The following is a 12,430-nucleotide window of genomic DNA, read 5'->3' as shown; positions in this document are numbered from 1 at the left end:
GAAATGAATGGGATTTTTACTTCCAGAACCCGACTTGTGCTTTCTGTTGAGATTTACTTATACACTCATTTCCCCACAGCTAAAGAGGGAGAGAAAGATCGCCTGAAGACATGGAGCACAGAGCTGCGGCAGGAGAGAGAGACACTAGAAGACCAAGTCGGACAGCTCAGCAACTCTATAACGGTGAGAGAATCCCTAAGTTCATATCATCCACTTTTCCTCTGGACGAAGAGTCATACCACTGAAATTACAAATCTAAACGTGATGCTAATTCATCCCGTACCTCCAAAACTATATAATGATGAGATTTTGGTTGTACGAGTCAGCAGCACTGCGTCCTCTCTCCCTTCACAGAGATGTATGGACAGCAAGAACAGCGTACTGGCCCAGCAGAGAGAGATGGAGGCTTCGCTTGAGAAGATGAAAGGGCTGGTGCGTCTGATCAGAGGGATCCAGTTGTCTCCCTTCATCTGCCCTGGGGTCATGGCTAATGGAGAAATGCCCCACAATGGTGCTTTTAAAGCCAGCAGCTCAAGTGCGGTCACCACTGACACAAACAACAACACAAATACAGCAACAAGCTCCTCAGAAGCTATGATTATAATTAGCCCCCTCACAAACACAAGCGATACCTTAAACCAAATCGCCACCAATAATTACGTTGAGGCTGCAAGCGCAAAGAGCGATGAGGGCAGTGAGGAGAGCGCACAAATCATCAGCACGTCCAGGATCAGGAACGAACCCACAAATACAAACGCCGCAGCTTTCAGCAATAACAGCAGTAACCAGGCAGTTCTGAGTACCAATGGAACCATGCCCACCGGGGATGAGAGTACAAAAAAACATAAAAACAATAACAACAGTGACCTCAGCGTCATCCCACAGGGCCTCCTCGGCCCGATCGTACCCCTCACAGAAGTGACAGAGGGGGTAAAATAGCATTGACCACCCCCGCAGCAGTTGGGGCCCAAAGCGTGCCAGTTAACAGTGTTGTTGTTTTGCGTTGTTGTTTCATCTCTTGTATCTATGAGGGAAAGAAAATCCATAGTGCCATTTACTACATGCAGGAAGGAGGTTCCTAAAGTACCAGCAATGTGTATGCTAACGTATGCACACCGAAAAGATTTCTACAAAGAATAATGATATAGAAAAGAGTAATAAAATTTAAAGATATCACACCATTGTGTGCCTGATACAGTTGCCATAGCACCTCTGAGTGGGAAAGCTTCTGAAGGCTGGATCGGGTAAAGGTCTCGTCCTGCTAGATGAGTAGTGCAGCTTCCTATCAGGTCCTGTAGCTCTGATCTAAGACATAAGATATGACGCGTCGAGGAGTTTAGTATCCGTTTTGTCTGTGAAACACAGCCGAGGTGCAGTGGTTTCGTCTAGTTTTCTGTTGTAAAAACAGTTTCTTTATCACACTGACAGAAATACAGGTCTTCCAGGTGTTCTGCTGGAGGTTTAACTATTATCATTAGCATTTGTCTACTTTGTGGTGTTTTTAAAAACCGAAAACAACATTTCTGTAAATATGTTTTGCTATTTTTACACATGACCTTATTTATAATTTTCTTCTTTCTTACAAAAATATTCTGTAGTTCTGTTCTGCCAAATAATCGATGCCACAGGGAACTGTTCTTTTATGTTACTCTCAACATTAAATAGATATTTAAGAGTAGTAGAGTAGTATTTGTAGTGTCAGTCCTGAAGTGTCTGTGAGGTAAATTCTGACCATGCCTTATCTACTGACCAGATGTGATATACTGAGTGCGCAGTTCAGGCGCAGTCACAGAAGGGAATGATTTGAGACTTCTCTCACGTCACTCTCACTCCATTTCCACATCCAGAAGACTTTTTATTTTTATTTTTACCCAGACTGTAGCAGGGGTCTCATGCCTTGTCCAACGACTTACGAGGAATCATGCAGTCAGAAATATCCCGTAAAACCGGTGTGCCAGTAACGTTATGCTTATGGGCCAATTTAAGGGCTTCTGTTCTGTATCGTTTTAACACGCATGGTGTCACTTTACTTAGTGATAACACTGTTCTGTAAACCTGTCCAAAAGCACAATACAGCAGGCGTACGTTATACGTGCCTAGCGCAACTACTTCACCATTGTCTCCTAGGGGCTGTTCTGTTAACGCTTTATTTTCTTTACATTTTGCATTTGGCTAACGCTCTCTCACCGCTGTGTATTTCACAGTGTGTGACTGCACATGAATAAGCACAGACAAACACTTGTAACACCTGAGATACAGCCGCGGTAGCTTGAACACTGTATCATGTGCCAAGATGACACTTCCATAGTGTTTTTAAAAAGCACAAGAAATAATCCAGAAACAGTGGCGTCGAACACACAAGGGGTGCGTCGCTTTTGAAAAAGACAGAAATATCTACAGTGTTTATATCTTCATTTCAGGTTTGTGGGTGTTTTCAATGCTGAACATGCAGCTCTGGCCTGCAGTAGCCTCTGTGTATTGGTTGCCTTAAGTTCTATAGACTATGTTAGGCTGTTTCATAGTAGTGTTATGACTTGTCTGTGTCTTAGTCAGTTGTCAGCAAAACGAGTGTTTTTTCCCTTTTCCGTAACAGAACCTACTTTGTCATACAGTGTGTGATCATTCTGGTTGTGTTAGTGAGGACAGTGCCTGCGCTGCCTGTAGTGAATCCGAAGTCTACACATAAGAACTCTGAAGTGCTTATGTATTTTAACAATACACAAAATGAATTGCTGGTATGTTCGTTCACGTTTTTATGAAAAGACTTTACTTTTACTTACAACGATTCCATTCCAGTCTGATGATCTGGGTATGTGTCCTTCATTTTATTTTGCATCTGAGTTTTCAAGAGGATACTAGTGCTGAAAACTACTCTGTTCCGGTTCCGAATTCAGCAAATGTTTCAACGGTCACAGAAGTATTCACACATTTTGTCTGATGAAAGTTAAGAAGTATTTCATCACAATTGCGAAAATTCCAAAGTAGCATGCAGAGAATCTGCGTTCTGTTAGGTGGTTTAATGGTATGTCAGGTTTCTCAGTGCATTTAAAAAAGAAATAAAAGGGAAAAGAGCCCTTACATAAATGCTCATCAGATGTGACATTTGCAAATGTCATGTCCCGTCCTTTAGGGCCAAGAATCCTGAGGCCAGATGTGGCTAGTAGGACTGACAGAGCTTCTGTGACAGATGTTCTCTGATGAGATAGATGGGAATCTACGGTGTCTCCTCATTCATGTTCCTTACACATAAGAATTGGGTATTGTGTCCTGAAGTGTGTGTGAAATCTGATTTGCTCAGATATTATAGTGTTTACTGAGAGCTCAGGCTTTTGTTCATGGTTTCAACACGCATAGTAATGCTTATGAAGAGTCATATTCTTACACTTCATGCTGTTACCTCATTCAGGTTGATGAAGCCCTCAAGTAAAATCAAGGATAGATTATTGCAACGTGAAAGTATCAGTGCTTAATCTAATGTCCTTTACTATAAATTAAAAACACAATTTACATCAATTTGTTGTATAAAATTGTCTAGAATATTTCATAATGGTTTTTGAAAGGGATGTGTATTGCTCTTGTTTCATTTTTTAGTTTTCTAACATTTTTGTATGTTTTGTTTCTTAATCTTGTGTGTTGCCTGATGTCTGTTTACCTTTTCTCATAGAAGTCAAGTCCATGTGTAAGTTATTTGAATATATAACTTTATGAAATCTTTCTGTTGAGGAGGCTGGTTATTACTGGAGCATTTGATCAATTTGTATTTATTTATTTTTACCATTTTTGCTAAATAAAATTGTAAATTAAATAGTCTGTTTATCTCTCTAGATGTGTTTTACAGTGAAGCAACAAATGAATATTTTAACACTTATACTAATATACATGTAAAGAATACAACCACAATAAATTATACAAAGATTAGCCATACTGTAACCAATTTTGGAAACATTTTTCTCCACAGAGTGAATAGTCCACGCTGACAGAATATAGAAAGTCTAAAAACAGCTGCCTAAAATGGAAAAAATCTAATTGGTTCGGTTCCCTCATGACATTTCAATCTCATAGAGGCACATAAGAATGAAATTGGATCAAAACAGCATCAAAACACCAAGTCACAAGACACAGATCTTCTGCCAGACATAGATCATGCCATTTTAGGCACGACTTAATAATACTAGACAAGAAAGAATCAAGTGCCTATAAATATGCATTTATGACTTCTCACACATAAAATGAAATTTAAATACAGAATGAATGTTGCACTGAAAGGCTGCTACTTACAGTAATAGTGATGCAAAAGCAGTACACTGAGCTAAAGTGGTCAAATGGATCCTTTATAGATGTTAAAGGACTTTCTCTTAAACCAGTTTAATGCACAGAGAGTGGGAATCAACATTGTTTTGTTTTTTGGTCCGACACATCGGCTTCTGGCTCAATCAGAGGCAAAAGTGGGACTGCCTGTTTGTCCGTTTTAACAGTCATTGTTTGGTGCTGCCAGTGGCACATAAATTACACACTGCACCTTTAAAAAAACACACTGCTGCTTATTGCGGTCTGACATAAACATACAGATAACACTGTCCATGACAGTATTTGGACACCCAAAAGGCACTTGTTCTTCTCTGAAAGGTAGTCATACCAGGACACAGCACTGTAGCTGTCGGGTCTGAACTGCAGTTAGTCGTTCTTGTCACCATTGCATGGTTTTACTCCGTGTGAGTTTGTTTTTGAGCGCATGTCTCATCTGCAGCATCCGTGAGCGCTTGTCCATAGCCAGCAGGTGTCGCTGAAACTCCTGCCGCACTTCACACACCAGCTGCCCGAACACAGCCTCCACTGCTGAAGTGTCCTCTGCTACAGACAGCTCAAAGAAACTGCACCTACATCACCAGTGAAACCTTAACTTTAACACACAGCTAAACCTTCACATCCAAACAGTAAGTGATGTAACAGGGCCATTGAAGATCATCTAATAAGTGTGCTTAGAATTTTGACTGGTAGTGAATTGAATATCTGGTAGTGAAGTGGTTATCTTATTATTATGACAAAATTCTGTAGTAAATAAATTGCCCCTTTTAATTTTGGAAATTGTGAGTAATCCATGGAGTGTATAGGAATTAATTGTAATTATTATAATTAAATATATTTATAAATTATTACTATAACTAAATATTATTATTTTGAGCATGAAAACTGCATGTCACATAATCCTTCAGAAATCATTCTAATATGCGGATTTGATGCTCAAAAAATATTATTAAAATAAGATATTAAAATCATTATTATTTTCAATGTTGAAAACAGTTATAATTACAGTATATAGTTAAATAAACAGTTATTTTTTTCAGGATTCTTTGATGAATAGAAAGTTCAAAAGAACAGCATTTATTTGAAATAGAATCTTTTGTAACATTATAAAATGTCTTTACTGTAACTTTTGATCAATTTAATTTATCCTTGATAAATAAAAGTATTCATTTATTTTATTTATTTCCCCCCCAAAATAAGATAAAAATTCTTACTGACCCCAAACCTTTGAACGGTAGTGTTTAATGTTACAAAAGCTTTCTATTTCAGATGAATGCTGTTCTTTTGAACTTTCTATTCATCACAGAATCCAGAAATAAAAATGTAAATAACTGTTTTCAACATTTATAATAAAGATAAATGTTTCTTGAGCATCAAATCATCATATTAGAATAATTTCTGAAGGATCATGTCACACTGAAGACTGCAATGAATGACTGTAATGATGCTGAAAATTCAGCTTTCACAACAGGAATAAATATATTCACATAGAAAACAGTTGTTTTAAATTGTAATAATATTTTACAATATTACTGTTGTTTTTCTATTTGTAATCAAATAAATGCAGCATTGGAGAGCAGATGAGACTTCTTTTAAAAACATTAAATATCTTACCGATCCAAACATTTTGACTGGTAGTGTACGTCTAACACATGTAAATGGCATGGCTGATTCTCACAAAAAAGATTTATGAAGAACACATGGAATAGCAAGGAATACAATTATATTATTAGAAAAAAATGTGGTAACACTTTATTTTACAGTGTCTTTGTTACACATGTTACATGTAGTTACTGTAGTAATAACTATAAATTATGCATAATTGCATGTAACTAACCATAAACCAATCCCTAATCCCAACCCTATAGTAAGTACATGTAGTTAATTATTAATACTCAATACTTAAATGCATAATTACACTGACAATAAAAACACAGACAACTTAAAATAAAGTGTGACCAAAAATGTTTCCAAAAACCACACCCTACTGGGGTAATTTGACCCCCATTAAGCATTCTAGGGTTAAACAATTCAGTTATATTAACCTATATTTGTATATACTTCATACTAACAAACTATCTTACTATCATAAACCTGTGCAGTTATCAGTGCGAGCAAAGCGTACTGACCTCAGGTCCGAGGCTAAAACCTGTCCCTCATCCGTCCTCACCACTCGACCGTTCTCCATGTCACATTTATTGGCAACAATGACTGTTGGAATACCTGGAAGACACGCAAAGACATACACAGAATGAAGTAATGGATGCTGTAGATCTGAAGAAAAACAGACTACCATTAAAATGACAGTACCTGGAGATGGATGGTATAATAAAAGACTGCAGTGTTGTGATACTTTCTCTCTCTCTTTATCTCTTTCCGCATATCTATCTGTCATTAACAAACTCACACTCATAGACTGCAGTGTACTATATTAAGAGTTCATGCCTGAGGTGAAATCTCTGAACTGAGACCAATTAAGGCAGGCTGAGTCACACTGATGGATAACAGCACTATTTACTAGTTGGAGGGTCTGTATAAACATGACTGCTCGAAAAAGTGCTAATAACAGTACATTGTTTCTATTTGTCCTCAGTCACTATGTTCCCAGAGTGATCATTCACAGTCTGATCGGCCGTACCGAGCGTTTGTTTAACGTGGTCAATCAGTCTCTTCAGGCGCGACACAGCCTCAAAACTGCTGCGATCCGTCACAGAGTACATGATGAGGAACCCATCACCCCATTTAATGGAACTCTCCAGAGAGGACACAGCAGGTCCTACACACTCCTGAACACAAACAGATTCACACATTTGAATAGTTCTTCCTGCATGTGAGTGAATGTGTGCGTAGCAGTGAGGATAGAGATGACGCACATCTAGACTTTCACAGATGGGATTCTGAAGGCAATTCTGGAGCACAAAGGATGTGAACTAAATTCCCACAAACCAAAACCTTCTCCTTTCCAATGGAGTTCCCAATCCTGGTCTTTGAGTCCCCCCGCACCGCAGATTTTGTCATTATCTAAAAGGATAGTTAAGCCAACAATGAAAATCATGTCATCATTTACTCACCCCTATGTTGTTCCAAACATTTATGACTTTATTGGGACCTGTGGAACACAAAAGATGATATTTTGAAATTTAAAATTTTTGTCCATAAAATGAGTCAATGGAGTCCAAAGCTATTTTGGACCCCACTGTCTTTCATTGTATTTAAGGGGGGGGGGGAAATCATACAATGCTTCAATGTAGGGACAGAAAAAAAAATTGTGTTCCGTGGAAGAAAGTAAGTCATACAGGTTTGAAACGACAAGAGAATGAGTAAATGATGGCAGAATTTTTAGTTTTGGATAAAATATGGCTACAACACCTATGATTTATATCATCAGCTCATAAGTACTGGGTGTGTCACACAAGGGAGTCATCCAAAATATCAGACCCACTACTCTACTGCACTCACACAGATGGTAATGCTTCAGCCTAATCCTATGAATTAACGTGTGCCGCTTTCTACTGTGTAACATGATCAGTGGCAGGCAGGCTGTTAAAGCCGCTCCACCAGCCTGAGATTCAGCACAGCAGACATGAAAGGAATGGAATGGTTCAGAGAGTCCTGTGTCTCATCAGCCGTTTGACAAGGCAAGATCATCCTGTGGATAAATGTGTGTAGAACAGCACGCCGGCAGTTGCACAGTCACAAAGAGATGGTCCCTTAATAGGTAAGAGCCAACACTGTAAGATCTCATCTCAAGTGCACTGTACCTTATTAACAGTGTCTAAAATCTCCAGTTCAATCGCCTCCTTCTCCACGATTTTCTGACACCTGTAGGTGACCTCTGAGACACAAAAAGTAAATGGCATGTCATATGATGCACAGAACTCAACTGCAATGCAGTTACACAAATATATACAGCGTGAAAACGGCTATATTCTGTTGCTTTACAATGATAGGGGAGGTATGTTTTTCACATGGTCAACAGATCATCAATGTGTATGTATTTCATTTGTGTTACCCCTTTTATGTTCATACTCTCCAATAAAACGCCTGGTGATGAATCTGACACACAGAGCTGGAGTTCAAAAGAGAAAAACTGAGTTAATGCAGTCGTCAAGATATGATATAATAATCATTGAACCCAATAAATAACTGCAGTGTTACCTGTCTTCCCACAGTTATCTCTTCCCAGCACAACGAGCTTCGCCCTCAGCATCTTCCGTGCAGACTCTGACATGATCACTGATAATATTATATCTGAATAGTATTAACACTCAGGCAATAAACGACCGCAGCAATATATGTAACAGGTACGAATTTTCCCTCGGGTTAAGCGTTGCTAAACGTGCGGTAGCCATACGCTAGACATGACAGATAACTGCGGCATAGATGCAACTCTGAATCTAATACAAAGTTAAAATACAAGGCAGTGTTAAAGAATGAAACAAAGCCTTCCAGACAAATACTTACTTTGCTCCCGAAAGTTGTAAAAAGTGCGAAGCACAAATGAGCAGCGCTTTACTCTATATCATTGTGTTCCAGTGGAGACTCTTGACGAGTTCATATGCTGCAGATTCTGCTGCTTCTGCGCTCTCCGGATGTCTTCTTTTAGTAATGACATTAGACACACACAGACACACACACACACACAGCGGACAGCACGTCATTGTTCAGCGCGGTCTCTCTACTTATTCCGCACATTCATCACCGGGCTCGACTGCGAGACTCATTAAACAACCATCTGATTTATCGCCTTTGACAGTCGAGCCTCCGGAGCAGCAGTCTACTTGGTCTTGCCGCCAACAAAACCATTAATTAACCCGGGCTAAAATTAAAAGCTTTATATTCTGGCCTCGATATATCTTTTACTCAGATACAATCAGTGGGATATCTGCGGGATAGCTAGCCTTTTTGATAATACATAATCTAAACAAAATTAACTATATTAATCTGAAAAGAGCTGAGATCATAAATAACTAATAAGAAGTTTGTTTGGAAAGTAAGCTGTTAAAAGCAAGTTTTGAATATGACAAATATATAAACAGACACGATAGTCTACTGTTGAGGTGTCATTTATTGATTTCTTCTTTTTACAGGCTACAGGTCTGTTTTTTTTAGTAAAATATCAAAAAGGATGTTAAAATGACATATGACATCTATAAAAGCCCCTGACTCTTTTCATATCATTCCTAAAGTACTAGTAAATAACTGAAGTTTAAAAAAGACTGGAGCTTTGCGTTTTGTGTGTGTGTGTGTGTGTGTGTGTGTGTGTGTGTGTGTGTGTGTGTGTGTGTGTGTGTGTGTGTGTGTGTGTGTTCACAGGACCAATACAGAGTGGCAAACAACACATTCGGGATAGTTCACCCAAAAATGAAAAGTTCGTCATCATTTACTCATCCTCATGGCATTCTAAAACCATATGGCTTTCTTTCTTCTGTGGAACATTAAGAGAAACATCTCAGTGTTTTTCCTTTGTGCATACAATGGGATCAATTGTCACCAAAACTGTTTAGTTACCAACATTCTTCAAAATATCATATTTTGTGTTCCGCAGAAGAAAGTCATACAGGTTTGGAACGACATGAGAGGGAGTAAATGATAGGTGACAATTTTAATTTGGTCAATTTTCAAATTTCTGTCATTAATTACCTTCGTTCCAAACCCATAAGACCTTCGTTCATCTTCGGAACACAAATTAATATATTTTTGATGAAATCTGAGAGGTTTCTGAACCAGCCATAGGCAGCAACGTCATTGCAACTTTCAAGGCCCAGAAAGGTAGTAAAGAAATCGTTAAAATAGTGCACGTGACTACGGTGGTTCAAACTTCAAATTATGAAGCAACGAGAATACTTTTGTGCGCAAAAAAAACAAACAAATACAACAACTTTATTCAACAATTTCTTCTCTTCTGTGTTAGTCTCCTATGCTGTTGATGTTGTGTACACAGTGCATCGCTTCCGGGTTCTATGGCAGAACGGCGGCTCAGTATTGACCAACGCTGTTCACGTGAGCACTACGACGCATGCATGTGATGCTGACGCAGGAGCTGGCCAATGAGCCGGCATTCTGCCATAGAACCCAGAAGCGATGCACTGTGTACACAACGCCAACAGCGTAGTTGTCACATGGACTATTTTAACGATGTCTTTACTACCTTTCTGGGCGTTGAAAGTTGAAATGACGTTGCTGCCTATGGCTGGTTCAGAAACCTCTCGGATTTCATCAAAAATATCTTAATTTGTGTTTCGAAGATGAACGAAGGTCTAACAGGTTTGGATTGACATAAGGGTGAGTAATTAAAGACAGAAACTTCATTTTTAGGTGAACTAACCATTTAACAAAAACAAAAAAAGTTTGGCACAGGCAATGGCATGTGTATTAACGATTAAAAATAATTAAATGGTGAATCCCAAATTCCGTCCTAGCTAAAATGATTTTGGACGATTTCCTGTCGAACTCTTAGAGCCTCTGGATCGACAGTGTCAGTGGGATCGATATCCTCCCCTGATTGGTCCGTGGCCTCAGTCCTCTCAAAAGTCCAGGCATCAAGGCCTGACTGCAGGGAAATATTATGTAGCACGCAACAGGCCTGGATGATATGGGAGCATTTCTCTGGGGAATACTGCAGGTAACCCTTTGCCCCATCCAGGCACCGGAAACGTGTCTGAATGGCTCTGAACGTGCGGTCCACAATCTCATGTGTCGTTGTGTGGGCAAGGTTATAGCGGTAGTCAGCAGGGGACTCCGGACTCTGCACTGGAGTCATCAGCCACTTTTTTAGAGGGTAACGGTTGTCACCTGGAGGCCAGATACAGAAAACACACTGACATTTTCATATGTAAACAATACCATAGAATTATTTGGAATGTCAAGAAAAAGTCTCACTGTGGGTCTTACCTAAAAGCCAACCTTCGTCATTGTCTTGCTCTTCAAACAGCTTTGCCACACTGGACTGCTTAAAGACAGCTCTGTCTGTCAGACTACCCGGCCAATGTGTCTCAGCGCTCAGGAGCAGTCCTCTGGCATCACATACTAATTGGCAATTGATTGAGTGAAATCCTTTTTTATTTACATATGAAGAGTCATCTGCATTGGGAGCTTTAATGGCTATATGTGCACAGTCCACTACTCCCATGACATTGGGAAATCCTGCTATTCTGTAAAACTCCTCTTTAGACTGCTGCCTGGTGGCCTCATCCCTAGTGAAGCCAATAAACTCTGGTGCTTTCTCAATAAGAGCTTTAGTGACATTAGACACACAACGACTCATGGACGCCTGGCTGATGCCAATCGCATCTCCCATCTTGCTCTGGAAGGACCCGGTTGAGTAGAATCCCAGCGCTGCGAGTATCTGAACATCTGGACTAATGGCTCGTGACCTCTGTGTCCGTCTCAACAAGCTGTCCTTTAGTAGTTCCACCAGGTAATAAATGAAGTCACGTGGGAAGCCGAATGTTGTCAGCAGAAATTCATCCGACACCGTCTCGATGTCAAATCGATCCAGTGTTTTGTGCCCTCGACCATGCAGCAGCAGGTCACAGTCTAGGATTGCAATGGAGATTGCCATTCCACACTCAGCAGGACCTATGGACAAATGGCACATGTGAATGTCGGCGAGTGTCATGCAATGCCTTGTCAATAACTAAACCATCCAGCACCCACATACACTTGGCTACTTTTGAATGATATATATTAATTGATAACATTCGCAATTCATAGAAAAGCAATTAGTATGGGAACGAAACGTGCTAAATGTTTCTGCATACACCGCGGAATTGATTTATCCAGTGCGTGGCTGCTAACACAAGCCTAGAGCCATTCCAAATCATATATTTTGATAACAACATTTATCTCAAGCTGAGTTAGTTAAATCAACCAGTTTGTCGAGGAGTAACCAGCACAGTACAGTATTTTACACAAAAACTAACGCAATTAACTCTTGATATAAATTATTTCCCAGTGAATAAATTATCTATCTATTCGAGGACAGAGCGAATGACTAAAAATTAGAAATTCTCTGCTAAAAACGTTACCAGCACCGGTGATTGTTTGTGTACGCCGACATTGAAATGTGTCGTCACAGTCTTAACAATTTCCTGTTCACTATTTGCATTTTCGATAGTTGTAT

At 39.5% G+C, this 12,430-nt stretch overlaps 3 protein-coding genes across 9 annotated transcripts in view; 1 reads left to right on the top strand and 2 right to left on the bottom strand.

The window, feature by feature from the left end:
* The window catches only part of phf21aa (PHD finger protein 21Aa), a 37,872-nt gene extending 34,067 nt beyond the window's left edge, over positions 1–3,805 (top strand). For all 4 annotated transcript variants that reach the window (XM_077229033.1, XM_077229035.1, XM_077229034.1 and 1 more), the window contains 2 exons: positions 80–183; positions 355–3,805. In XM_077229033.1, the coding sequence (XP_077085148.1) occupies positions 80–183; positions 355–939 (689 nt within the window). In that variant the 3' untranslated portion in view covers positions 940–3,805. The remainder of the gene's footprint in view (positions 1–79; positions 184–354) is intronic.
* A 92-nt stretch (positions 3,806–3,897) lies between these two features.
* Positions 3,898–9,050, bottom strand: LOC143737500 (ras-related and estrogen-regulated growth inhibitor). 3 transcript variants are annotated; one of them, XM_077229038.1, is made up of 7 exons: positions 8,770–9,050; positions 8,464–8,556; positions 8,318–8,374; positions 8,067–8,140; positions 6,944–7,091; positions 6,435–6,528; positions 3,898–4,877 (listed from the first exon to the last, which is right to left on the bottom strand). In XM_077229038.1, exons 2-7 carry the CDS (start codon positions 8,534–8,536, stop codon positions 4,688–4,690), a joined length of 636 nt encoding a protein of 211 aa, XP_077085153.1. In that variant the 5' UTR covers positions 8,537–8,556; positions 8,770–9,050; the 3' UTR covers positions 3,898–4,687. The 3 variants fall into 3 exon arrangements, with proteins under 3 accessions (XP_077085153.1, XP_077085154.1, XP_077085152.1); XM_077229039.1 differs by having other exon boundaries at positions 8,464–8,529; XM_077229037.1 differs by having other exon boundaries at positions 8,464–8,541; positions 8,770–9,049.
* Positions 9,051–9,580: 530 nt separating this feature from the next.
* harbi1 (harbinger transposase derived 1) lies at positions 9,581–12,404 on the bottom strand. Of its 2 annotated transcripts, XM_077229032.1 has the most exons (3): positions 12,336–12,404; positions 11,200–11,886; positions 9,581–11,100 (listed from the first exon to the last, which is right to left on the bottom strand). In XM_077229032.1, exons 2-3 carry the CDS (start codon positions 11,867–11,869, stop codon positions 10,724–10,726), a joined length of 1,047 nt encoding a protein of 348 aa, XP_077085147.1. In that variant the 5' UTR covers positions 11,870–11,886; positions 12,336–12,404; the 3' UTR covers positions 9,581–10,723. The 2 variants fall into 2 exon arrangements, with proteins under 2 accessions (XP_077085147.1, XP_077085146.1); XM_077229031.1 differs by lacking the exon at positions 12,336–12,404 and having other exon boundaries at positions 11,200–12,265.
* Positions 12,405–12,430: the final 26 nt, after the last annotated feature.

Source organism: Siphateles boraxobius, unplaced genomic scaffold (assembly GCF_051911475.1).
Source record: "Siphateles boraxobius isolate OS27281-9 unplaced genomic scaffold, OSU_SipBor_1 130, whole genome shotgun sequence".
NCBI classification, from domain to species: domain Eukaryota; kingdom Metazoa; phylum Chordata; class Actinopteri; order Cypriniformes; family Leuciscidae; genus Siphateles; species Siphateles boraxobius.
The sequence above is the reverse complement of the archived record's forward strand: the minus strand, read 5'-3'. Positions and strand labels throughout refer to the sequence as shown.